The following is a 13,224-nucleotide window of genomic DNA, read 5'->3' on the forward strand; positions in this document are numbered from 1 at the left end:
ACAATTTGAAGAGGAATATATTATTTCTTTGGACAGTGTTGCACTAGTTTTTGGGTTGGAGAACAAAGCAAGCAACCCCTAAAAACCTTCTTGCCTCACTGATCAGATGATTTTACAGAGATAAACCATTCTCATATGTCAACAATTAATATCGCACAGGCTTGCTATATTTTTTGTCATCAATTTCATTCACAATTATACAAAGACCCGTAGACTAAACAATCTACACTTCCGACAATAAAAGCAACATTGGATCTGGATTTGCTAAAATGGAAATAATTCATAGTTTCTAATAGAACAAGAAAATAATTATCAATATTCTGTTATATCCATTTAAATAATGCTCCCTCACTGGCCAGCAGAATTCAGGCTCATTTAACAGTTAAATAAGAAAATAAATACATAATTTAAGTAAAATAATCTTTGTGGCATAGATTGTCTCCTATTTTGTTTTCTACCACTTATATATATTTTAGCCACATAATTACAAAACAATAACATTCTGTCGACAGAGCATCTTTTTTCATTAACATTTCACAATAGATAGTCACTTGTCATGACTGCCATACGTATCTAAATTACCCTAAGTAGGACAAAGTCATACAATTTTTAAACAGGTTCATCTAAACAAAGGTCCATTAGAATTTCATTTCCAAAACAAGAAAATACATGATTGCACTATGAAATGATTCGAACATCTTCAAATTTATGCAAGCATTACTGTCCTGCATTTTCTTCATCTAACACTTACACTGAAGTTTAAGGTTTATACTGTCCTTACCAAGTTTTTCTAACGATTTTTCACAGCCACGATTATAACAAAGAGGAGTCAAAAACAGCACTTTACGGCACAAAATCACAGTACCGGAATGTACAGTATGTCCAGCAGCAAACCATGCAGACACAGTCACGCCCCATCCACTGCCACACACAGACACCCTCCACCATTCAACACACGCACACACACACACACACGGCCATAAAAACACATACATACAAAAACTGATTACAGACATACACACTGAGGTTACAGCTACAACAGTGTACACTGTTCTACGCTAACAGCCCAAAAGTACAAAGTGTCTAAGATGATGCATCAGAGGTCACACGGTAACAATGCAACACGACTATTGTGACTGATGTCACTATTGTCACTGTCAGCTAACCACCAGGATCAGTTAGGGGGGATCTGAATAAGAGAAAACACAAAAACAAACGCAGGAACAGTGAAGTCAAAATCAAAAAAAAAGAAAGCATTTCATTTATTTGAAATATCACATTCGCATTGTGATATTTCACAAAAGTGGAACATGTTTGCTTTGTATCATACTACTGACAGTATAATGCAAAGCCCTGTGGTAGCTCTACATAGTAGAGTTCCTGCTCACATTTGTCAGAGATTTCCAGATTACTTGCTTCTGTGTTGAAAACCTTATGCAAAAAATGTCTTTTTTTTTTAAACTTTAGTGCATATTAAAAATGGAATAAATATGATGTGATTTTTTTTTCTGGGTACATTATTTCCAAAAGTAACTTTGCAAGAGTAAGATAAGGCTCATTAACTCACATAAAGTTATGTGTGTCCAAGCACTACACTGTATATGTTTCCTGGGTCAGATATTGCTGTAGTTGATATCCACTGACGTTGGCCAAGCAAAGTTGGTGGCCAGCAATCAAGGCAAGCTGACAGTTAGCCTCCCACACCCATCACATCCTGCTGCACTGATCTGGCGCTCTATTTAAAGGACTTTACGCTCACATTCACTCTCTATAAGCTGACATGTGCTTCGCTGCTGACGTAGCTGGTAGCCGAGCCCCCTGAACCCCCAGTCTCCACCTACTTTGGTTCTGCTTTTTTGTTGTGCACCCTGGAGGGACTTTGTTCCTATTGGTGGACCGTGTGAAATGCTCCCTGCATGTTATGTGTCATGTTGCTGTGTAATGCCTGCTGAATTTCCAAAACAGGGAATATCCATAAGATCAAACCCCAAATCAAACTGCATGGCTATCTCCATTTGCAGATTTGCAGAAGCAAATAATGTGAGTGATTGTTGACAGAGCTGGTGATGCTTGTGTGGGAAGTTTTGGAAAAAAATGTTTTCTGGGTCCTCTTGATCTGAGCGAATTGGTTTCACAATAGATACATGTTCCACAACTAAAGCAAACTGGGCAATTTATGAGCAATGTCCTTGTCTCAAAAGCGTTTACTGTGGTTGGTATGCAGTCTGCTGACAGGACTGCTCAGTACGTCACTGCAGAGTTTCAAAACTGTTGTGGGTGAATATGGGGAAGATGGGTTGAAAAAAAAAGTATTAAGTAATCACTCTTTTACTCTACATGACCATAACATCCTTGAGTATTTCCTAATGCAAGGTGTCAGCTCCCTGTACTGTCCACACCTGAGAACGGACAAAGGTAGAAGAAACACAGGACAGAGTGAAAGGTTTTCAAATAAAATAAAAAATACATACAATGTGCACAGCTTAATAGAACAACTCAAGGCAAAGTAAGCCTTCTGGACAAACCAGATGGCTGTTCCTGAAAAGGATGGCATCAGAAACTGTATATTTTCATTGCAGAAAACATACAGTGTAGTGGATGTATTTGATAAAAGACACAACAGTTGGCTATGTGACCTGTGACAACAGCAGGACCCGGTTGTGTATCACACCCCTGAACCCTCCGTGTCTTTTTCTTTCTCCAAAGGAGCAGACACCTGGCTGCTGCTGCCCTCTGCTGGGCGTCCTGTGGACTCACTTTCAGCTGTTGCGGTGGTGGTGGTGGTGGTGGTGCTGCTGCTGGATGGAGAACCATCAGGAACGTCGAGCATTTTTATTTTGAACTGCGCTGGACTGCCAGAGCGGCTGGGACTGCCGCGGCTGGGACTGCCGCGACTGTGGCTGCGGTGCTTGGCCCTGCGTGGGCTGGGACTGCGGGACCTTGTCTTCATGAGGACAACAGTGCTGTCGTCCTCTGAGCTGAAGTCAGAGCTGTCAGAAGAACTGGCGTCAACGCCTGTTGTGGGAAGCTGGATCTGAAGATAGATGGAAAAGATGATGAGATTATATTGTTATCAGATTTTATCCAACGGTTCCATTATGTATACTGTATTGGGTTCTATATAACACTGGGATAGTTGCTAAATTGTGTGGACAATTAAATATTCATATATACCCACATATACATATACATTTAAAAAGGGGTTGGAATAAATAAGCGTTTACTTCTTCCTACTCCTTTTCGAACATGAACTATTTTGGTTTATGTGCCTGGAGAATTTGTTTATTGAGACTGACAGCTAGGTTTCATACAGGCTTTCCTTTTTCTTGTTCTTAATGTTCATGACATCATGGCACTTAGTCTTTAAACATGTGCGAAATATAGATAATAAAGTGCAATGATGTAATGAACATTATAATGTATGTATCTATTTACTATTTATATGTCATTGTTTGGTCCCGTTTTTTCACCAATTAAAAAAAAAAAGAATAAGAGTGGGATGTAGGGAGACAGAATAACAGAATATGGGGAAAGAGCAGCAACAGATGATAAAAAATGCATATGGGAACACCAGCAGTCACAGCATGCAGAGCTAATACATTTGATTGTTTTTAACCTCGAGAAAGCAGTACCCGAGTGCCTTGATTACCTGAAATGGCTCCGTTACACCCACAATGGTGCTCATGTTGTTGCTATAGTAACCCAAGATAAAGTCCCCTGAGCCTTTGGGCAATTCCTCTTCAGTAAAGGTTACCTGGAAAACAGTTAGTCAGACATCTATTAAATGTCACAGAAAATTATCTCTAAAGAGAATTTGGCACGCAGCTAGATTACCTGATGTTCTTGCCGAGTAAAATCATTTTCTTCTTGCTTTGCCCACACATACCCCACATAGTCCTTATGGTGCTTGAAACCCACCTATAGGAGATAATGTACAGAAAACTTGTTATACTCCTAGTGATTTTCCGACGATGATTCTTCGGAATATTATTTGGCCGGTATACATCACACAACTTACCTTGTACAGACCGATCCAGTCCCAGGAGCTGCGAGGGTAACTGGCCACCAGTTTGAATTTTGCTGTGGCATCAGCAATACTATTCCACTCATCCTCCACTATGATTGTGACCAGTGGAACATCCACCCTGTACGGGAACTACAAAAAACATTTAACAAACATCATACAGTGCAAAAAACTAAGATAAGTTTCGCTCAGTTACACTGTATTTTACTTCTATAGTTCTTCAACAGCAGTTTGATTTAATACAACATTAAAGGGGACATATTATGCTCATTTATAGGAGGTTACATGTATTTTGGGTTTGTTAGAACCTGCGTACATGCTTTAATCTTCTAAAAAACACTATATTTTTTTTTTCATACTGTCCATGGCTGCCACAGCTACATTCACCCTGTGTCTAAGATGATGATGATCACATACATTCACATTTAGTCATTTAGCAGACGCTTTTATCTGAAGCGACTTACAGAAAAAGGAAAACAATCAAGGTGATCAAAGTGCCTGTCTCTTTAACCTTGCCTCCCACAAAAAGCCCACTCTGCTTTGATTGGTCCATTTCTCTAGGCCTTCCACATCGGCACCCTCACCGTCTCTGTATCAATGCGTTTATACCATTGACATCATGATGACGTTAAAAAACGATATTGTGCAGCCCTAAGCGGCAGTATCATAAGATTTCACACCTGCAGGGTAAAGATGGAGGAGACCGGTTTGTGGTCACTGACGGTGTACTCCATGTGACTTCGGTAGCAGTGTTGTGTCACTTTGGTTCCACTTGTCAGCCCTGAAATGGAGCCACGTTTCCCTGCGCTGATGGCTGTGCCGGCAGTAGCAGTGGCTCTCAGGCGCCACAGGATCCGGTCAGTCCAAGCTGGTTTACGCTTCTTCCCACTGGGTGGGGGACAGAAAGATAGAGATGGAGCGAGAGAACAAATACCAACTTGTTTAAAATCAGTACATAGAGAAAAAACAGGCACTTTCATGCTCCCCTCGGGCTAGTGAGGACCTTTCAGACAGGAGAGTACGAGTATTACTGTGCCAGGCTCTGTGATATCTGGTCAGTGGCCTAGAATTCATAACAGCACCCCTGGCATCACCAACCTTGTGTCGTATGTATCCGTTCCAACGTCAAACTTGTAGGTAGGAGAGAATTTCAGCGGCCCCTCTTGGAAACCCTCCAATACTGTCTCGCTGTCTTTGGCCATATTGAGCTGTAACAATGAGAATTAGTAGACATCACTCACTGAGGATTTCTACTTGGCATGTACTGACAGCTCCTGTAAGAAGATAGCTTGTTTCTCTATTGCCCTCTAGTGGCACCACCTACACAGTGCAAGGTCCACCAGACAAGAAATGAGACACTTGATCATGTACTTCCTTTTCTATGTCATTTCATCTTGCGAAATGACAAGTCTTCACAAGAATTCTGATCTGAAGTGAAGATTTTAGAGTCAGCTGTTTTTTTTGGGAAACAAGTCTTGATAAGAATTCAATATACAGTATAGAAAACTTTTGTAATTACAAAATCAAACACTTAAATCAGTCAACCTGACGATAAATGAAAGAGGAGTTAAAGGTGGAGTCTGTGATTTCATAAAATGTAGGGGAAATTATTATAGACATTCCTGTAATCTTAAGTTGAAATACCCAACATATTATCCCTCAGGTTAAATTCACATAGAGCAGGTGAGATCCAATCACAAGTGGTCACTCAAGACACATGTGGAGACGCATCTTAATGCCAGGTGTGAACAGATTTTCTTAGAGCCATCCTCTTGTGAATGGATAACCCAGGGCACATGTTAAAGCCAAGTCTAAACAGGGTTGAGCCGCACAACTCTATTCTGTTCCTGCGTGTGTGCAGGACAGGGGAAATAAAAGGAGGGCATGGGAAAGGCCATGGATGTTTAAAGAAAAAGGCAGTTGGAGCGAGAGGGACGAGAAGTCTGGCACAAGCAGTACTGAGGGGAGGGGTATGTTGGTTTCAGTGTTTAGTTAAGATATCAACTATCTTTCTCCAGAATCATAGACTCCACCTTTAAGGGGCAAGTTGCTTTTCACAAACACCACACGCAGAGGAGTTAAATTTCACAGCATTCCATTTTCATACTGAATATTTTTACCTGATCCTTTTCCAACAACATTGCAAACTTGTTGTTATCGATGGCTGATTTTACCACTTGCATATCCAGGTCATCAATGCGGAAATTCAGATCTCCAAACCAGAACACCACACTGTGGAAAAAGGAGTAATTTCATAAAACAAGTACATAAGTGCATAAGTACTTCTGCGGTGCTGATTGTATCACCACTTCCCTCACAAAACATGAATATGAGAAAACTACTCTGGGACGGTTTATAACAGGTATGCGAGGAGTGTAAAGGTTGTGCTGACTTACTCATGGTCAAGAACCCCGGTGGCAGCTTGGCCCTCAAACTGCTGCTGCTGCAGGATGCTCTCGAAGTCCTCCATGCGCTGCTCCGAGTTTTCCATGTGGGCCGGCAGGTGACAGTTGAGGAAGCAGATGGTGTGTCCGAATGCTGTCATGCGGGCGCTCACACCACCTTTATTTCCCTGAAACAGACGTACAGAGTGGATGTGAAATAATATTTAAGAGCAAAAGGCACACACTTATCATTTCCCTAGAAGCAAAATTAAATAAATGAATAAATTAAATGATTATGGTCAGTGATAGATAAGTGCCTGAAGACAGTGATAATTATGTTAGTGTTTTCACTGTATTGAATGGTGTGTGTGTCTATGCCACAGACAAACAGGAAGTTTATTCATTAAGGACCAGTGAAGAACGCCATTAATATTTAATGCTAACAGTAAAGTGCACAGTGGGAGGACAGGATGACTCTGTGGCTTTTCTTCCCGCTGTTCTTTCAACTGCACTGACCCACTAAAACACAAAAGATGCTTCAGTGTAAAATGTGCAGAATGTGCTGATGCCTATCTGAGTTCATACAGGAGGATTTCACTTAACAGTGAGTGCTAAATAACTTCTCAGTAAACGGGACCTTAGTTCTGTCTCAATGCATGCCGTTGTCTTTTTGGCAACATAATGTAGCAAATATATATTTTTTACCTGTATTGTTTACCGGTCTTTATTCCTTATAAAACTGGATGGAACAGCATTTGACTGTCATGACAAACAACCTGCATTGTTTACAAACCGAGCAATAGCAGTGTGTAGACACCGAAGTGCAAAGTTAATGTTAGTCAGATCTCTATCATGGTATCGGTGACAGTTGGAATGGGACACTATGAAATTTTAATGTCACAATTACCCAGGCCAAAGTAATTGGTATACACAATATTATCCAGTTAATTATCAAAATATGCATACAATTTTTAAAATACTGGAATTACTTTACATTTTGTGAAGAAATAAATAGCTTAATTGCATTTCTGCAGGTGGGGACCTCATCTCTTGTTTCTCTCTTTAGTTTAAAATGCATAATACTTCCAAGCATCTAATTTAACGTTTTCTTTTTGTTGGGCAAGCAAAGCCTTCAGTCGTGGCGACAGGTTTGGGATTATGGAATGACTGAAAAGATGCACGTTCCCTATTCACTCACAATATTCCTGATAATGGAAATTCATAACAATCAACTCGCACCATCTCTATGTGTGACAGTTATGCAAACTTAAACCTAGTCAGTCCTACAGAGATATGTCGTCCTATGTACGGCTAAGCTTCCATGTGTGAAATTGCCATAACACAGTGCTGATCACAGAATGGTGTCAGCAGCCGTCTCACCCAGTAACCCCCCAGGCCAGTGCGGGTGGTCTCAGTCTGGACTCCGCGGAGGAATGGCAGATGGAAGTATTTGGCAAAGATGAGCAGTAACAACCCCTGCATCCGCTGGGACGTCACCTGAGGGGCAGAAGTGTGAGGAGAAGTGGACTGAGGACAAGCATTATCAGATAACATGAACAGGTACACAGTTATGACGAAACACTTTGCATTTTTCTGAAAAGAGAGCAGCGGTAAAGTTCAGGCTAACTGTGATTATGTCTTTATCTTTGACAATAAAATTTTAATAAACAAATTTTGTGAGCCGAGTTCGGCTTTGCTGTGTGCCATTTCTGCTGCTCTGCTTCACTGCCCCCCCCCCCCCTCCTCTTTCTAACTCTTTGCATTTCCATTTCGCCCTGCAGGAGCCAGCGGCCCAGCTCTTAACATGAAACGCTGCCGCACAATAAGAAGGCCATAGCTTGTGGTCTTCCCTCGCTGTGGCAACAAACCACTTTGTCGAGGAAATGTGATGTACCCGCTGTCGGCACTTGATGGTCAGACCTTTGCTTTCTCCAAGCCCTCCAACATCATCTGAAACAAACATGCTTCTTGTTCTGCTACATAATTATATGCCGACTTTGACATTTGTGCACCACTTGTATAAAAAAAGAAGTGCACATATCTTTGTGTTGTACAGGGGCAGAAATATGACACGTGCATTGTGTAACAAGATTAAGTATTTGCATGCTATGTCAAGCCCCTCACCAGATATTTATGTTCATCTCTCCCTCTCCCTTTCTCCAGTGGTCCACACATCCCAACCCCCAACTGCAGGCTGAAGAAGCATGATCACACCCCGCCTTAAATGCCCTGTGGCCAGGAATGGAGGCACACATCTTTGCACGTGACATAAGACCCGCTCGCTTGTATACTAACCGGCTATTTGGACAACTTTGTTGCGTAATCGACTCTGCTGAACCGTAAAGTGGACCGACTTTATTTGTGTTATGTGTGTGGACACTGACAATGAGTGTGTGTATGTGTGTGTAAAGTCTAAGAGAATATACCTTTGCCTGCATATACTGTGGTTGAAAAGCATTTCTTATCAACATCAGTGAACATTGGAAGAGCTCCTGAAGGCTGCCATGCTACATTTAGGCTTAGGACTGAAAAGACATTTAAGCCCAAAGACAAGCATGTGTGTGTGTGTGTGTGTGTGTGTGTGTGTGTGTGTGTGTGTGTGTGTGTGTGTATGTGTGTGAGAGAGAGAGAATGCATGTGTGCAGCGGTGTATGTTTGACCTTGTACAGCACACATGACTAAAGAACTGAGCTGTGAGCAGCAAGTGTAAAGCCTGGGAATTTAGAAGAAGTTCAGTGCAAAAAAACGGCTTTCTTACTCCATAGAAACATTAACAATTACCTTGACTGTTCATTACAAAACATGTATATTAGACATCATTTGCTGGATTTTTGAAGAAACTTAAATTTAGATTAATTTATTGACGTATGTGTTTAAAGACATATTATGTAGCATCACTGAATGGTGTTTGTAAATACAAAGTATTCAAAGTTGGCCCCCCTTCCCCAAGCCGCAGAGAGAGCAGCAGTGGTCGAGCGAGCCAGACCAGACGAGCCAGAGAATGAAGAGAGGGAACAGTTTTCGGATTGTTTCACGGCAATCGTTACGTTCTAAAGCACAAATAAACCCACCAATAACTCTGCACAACCCTGCGGAAAGGGCCGGCATTTTATGTAAATAGTTAAATACTTATATAAATACGTCCAGACAGTTAAGCACATGAAAACACACATCAGTGTAACAACCCATTCATTGTCAAATATAACCTTTTTATATCATACAGATACTTGTGTGGAGTGTATTTGAATCAAAGCAGCAGATATTTACCAACAGGCTTCACACCTTGTACACTTTTATTGGCTGGGGGTTTTACACCTCACGTGGGGTCCAAAGGATCTTTGCCAACGCCCGAACACAGCAAAATAAGAAGAAAAGATAAAATACAGGCAGAAGACAGGGTCTCTGCAGATACAGACACTGTCACACACTTGTAGTGGGCCATAAGTTGTGATTGAGAGGGATTATTTATGTATGATACATTGTTATTTTTCCTGCATACTATACCTTTAATATTAAGAGTCAAATGGAATTGTGGATTCAGACAAACATGACATCCCTACTTTCTACAGATCTGTAAAATATTATCTAACCTGAACATTAATTATAGATAGCATTTAATTATTTAATACAATATTTAAAATGCATTAACTGCTTCATAGAGTAATGAATCAAATGCTCAGTTACCACATTCTGAGAAAAAAAGTCTGTTAAATGTGTTGCAGCCCAATTTTTTTTCTATGTAGTGCAATTTATTGGATTGAATGTGCCATGTTGCAATTAAAGATTAGGGCCAGAAAAAAACTGTCTTTGCTAATTTATGCATTTAAATTGCAGCTTACTCAAACATAAATTATGGTGACAATCAGCAACTGTGTGGTAAATAGCCTGAAAAAATGTCTCGTTGGCTCTGTGGTTCTACAGTGAAGGGCAGTCAGCGTTCATGTGCTTGCAGCAGTTACAGTTTGAGCCTGACAATGAGTCTGGGTGAGCGGACTATTTTAAAGTGGAAAGATTTGGTGTCTCGTTACTCTGTGTCTGTCCACCATGTCATGATTAGACAGATTCCCGCTGACACCACCTGCATCTCCTTCTACTCAAGACAAACTCCAGCTACTCACATATCCAAACGAAGTACACAAAAAGGTCACATGGACATGATTTTCACAGGGTTTAAGCTAACGTAGCAGACCATGATATAGCTGGGGGACAGCATCAGTCTCACTGTCAGAGGCCCATCAACACTGACAACAACGTGATCCAAAAATAAAACTGCATCCTGGGAGACATTTGTCTAGCTCTTTCAGCTCAACAGCTGATTCACGCTCACCATGCCAACAGAGCCAAGCATCACTTCAGATGCAGCCAGACGAACACCAACCACAGCTGCGGTATGCACGCTTAAAAACCTCGAAGATACCAACACACCAGACACTTCTTGAGACACATTTGAGGAGATTATATAAATATTTCAACTTCAATGTGGATATTTAACATAAATTTGGCCATGCTTTTAATGTTGTGTTCAATTGTTTATTATACTGTATAGAATAGATAATGGGAAGTATTTGCTACATCTAAAGCAATATGTACATTACATGAAGCCTATGCAGTTTTTTGCATTCTACCTTCCAACAGTGGGTTTCTATAGTCATTGTGAAACAGAGAGTTAGAAGAAAAGTGGGAGGTATGTAGTCAAAAAGGCACCCAGAACAGAAACCGCAAGACATTCAGAGCTTGACTTTGCATTATGAGCTTGGCAGACAGTGGAAGATAGCGGCAGATACGCTGACATTACACGCCTGTTATAAATGAGCCCCCCATCCGTTGCTCAGGGAACGAAATGAGCCGAAGCAGAAGCAGAAGCAGCAGCAGCAGCAGCAGCAGCAGCGAAGAAGAAGAAGCAGCAAAGATCTCATCAGCGATCACGTAATGCAGATGAATCTAAGCATTTTACTATGACAGTGTGCATATGTGTTGATAATAAAAGCCATTACTGACCAGCACATATCCAAAGGGGCTGAGTCTCTCCATGCAGACCTCGCTCCACTGGTCTGTGAAGAGGACATCTTTCAGCCTTTTGTTAATCATAGAGTTCACTTCCTGCAGCCTTGAAGACAAATGACACACAACAACACACAGGGGTCAACAGCCAACAGAGATGTAATAGGAGCTGATGAGTCGGAGCTTTGATAATGTAATGGTGGATTAATAAATGGGTGAAAATCGTAGCCGTAAGGAGAGAGACATCACTGTGGTTCTGACTGCTCATTAGTTTAAAAAGTGTCTATGTGGGACAATGTGTGGACACTTTTATGTGGAAGGAACTGGATACACCAAAAAACACTTACCCGATAATGTACATGTCTGTGTTTCCATCACCCACATTCAGCCCCAGCAAGGAAGTGATGTCATCAGGTGGCGTGGCCGAACCCACGTTCCAAGTGATGATGTGCAGCCTGTTGGAAAAGGCTGTTATGTAATATCTCTTATAAACACTCATCTCCTACACACTTCAGGGACATAACCTACAGACTCTGAATGAGACAGCAGAACCCTTTGTACTAAAAGCACAGTTTGGATTTTTTTAAGTGTGTCTGTATGAGGTACTTATCTGTAGTCAGTGTGTTATCTACAGTAGATGACGGTTGGCACGCTGCCGGTAGGAGAAGCAGGCAGGAGTACCAACACAGAAGCTAAGCTGGGGGCAGCTTTGGAATGTATTTTAGCAACACAAGAAAATGGCCATCTAAAAAAGTGTCAGTTTAAGTGAACACTATATTTGGAATATGAAGTTGTTTTATACCCTCGTCAAAGCCACCAGACTTCATTGACAAAACCAGTAATTTTACCTTACAAAACACAACAGTTACTGGTCTAAAGCTGCCTCTATTGTTTAGTTTGTTAGTGCTATTCTGTGACTTTGGTGAATCCAAACTTACCCTTTGCAACACCAAAGTTACACAACAAAACTAAGAAATTAAATTATCGAGGCATCGGTAGACCAGCAACTCCCAGGTAAAATTATTGGAATTGTCATTGGAGTCTGGTGGCTCTGAAGCCATCGATAACAGTTTCAGCTGCCCCATCACACACTTAAACACCATGGTAAAGTTTTATAAATATTGTTAATATCGCGAGTATATAAACTGATAGGGATTGTTTAAGGGAGTGGGGCTTCACTCAGTGAGGTTGAGGTGTAGAGAGGCGTGTAGTCAGTGTCGTCAGATCCCTCTCGCTCCTCCACAGTCCAAATATGGAAAACAAGATGGCAACGAGTGTAACGCTAAACTTGATGCTTCCAACGGGCCACAAACCAATGAGTGACGTCACGGTGACTATGTCCATTATTTATATACAGTCTGTGGTTCACACCTTGTATGTTGTTAATTCTTGCAATGTGATTTTATGTTGTGGTCAATAATATCACTTAAAAACAAGAAGTCCAGGGGCTTAAATCCACTGGTTCTTAAAGCTAAGCCAACTGTGGACCAGTCTGAAGACATGCAAGTTAGTTGAATTAAAAAACCTAAACCACTTATATAAATGTGAACAGTAGGGTGTGTCTGTCTGTAGAAAAACAGTATGTTGACTCTCTGATAGACTGGTGGCCTGTCCAGAGCGTACCTGGCCTCTCACACTGAGAAAGGCTTCAGTCAGCTACGACCCTGAACAAGACAAGCAGTTTAGGAAATGGATGGAATGAAATACTGTACATCCCAACCTTCCTAATATGTATGCTAAATGCTATACATTGAAATTGTAGAGATGCTATTGAATACTTTCCTAAATTAAACATGTGAATGGAAATGCAGCTCT

General features: G+C 41.1%; 1 protein-coding gene across 2 annotated transcripts in view; it reads right to left on the reverse strand.

Moving 5' to 3' along the window:
• The window catches only part of inpp5jb (inositol polyphosphate-5-phosphatase Jb), a 22,508-nt gene continuing 9,284 nt past the window's right edge, over positions 1–13,224 (reverse strand). For both annotated transcript variants that reach the window (XM_059337029.1, XM_059337030.1), the window contains exons 3-13: positions 11,757–11,864; positions 11,407–11,515; positions 7,789–7,905; positions 6,421–6,596; positions 6,145–6,256; positions 5,123–5,232; positions 4,705–4,912; positions 4,019–4,156; positions 3,835–3,918; positions 3,650–3,754; positions 1–3,034 (exon numbers count right to left, since the gene is read on the reverse strand). In XM_059337029.1, coding sequence (XP_059193012.1) covers positions 2,666–3,034; positions 3,650–3,754; positions 3,835–3,918; positions 4,019–4,156; positions 4,705–4,912; positions 5,123–5,232; positions 6,145–6,256; positions 6,421–6,596; positions 7,789–7,905; positions 11,407–11,515; positions 11,757–11,864 — 1,636 coding nt within the window. In that variant the 3' untranslated portion in view covers positions 1–2,665. The remainder of the gene's footprint in view (positions 3,035–3,649; positions 3,755–3,834; positions 3,919–4,018; positions 4,157–4,704; positions 4,913–5,122; positions 5,233–6,144; positions 6,257–6,420; positions 6,597–7,788; positions 7,906–11,406; positions 11,516–11,756; positions 11,865–13,224) is intronic.

This window comes from Centropristis striata, chromosome 7 (genome assembly GCF_030273125.1).
Source record: "Centropristis striata isolate RG_2023a ecotype Rhode Island chromosome 7, C.striata_1.0, whole genome shotgun sequence".
Taxonomy (NCBI): Eukaryota; Metazoa; Chordata; class Actinopteri; order Perciformes; family Serranidae; genus Centropristis; species Centropristis striata.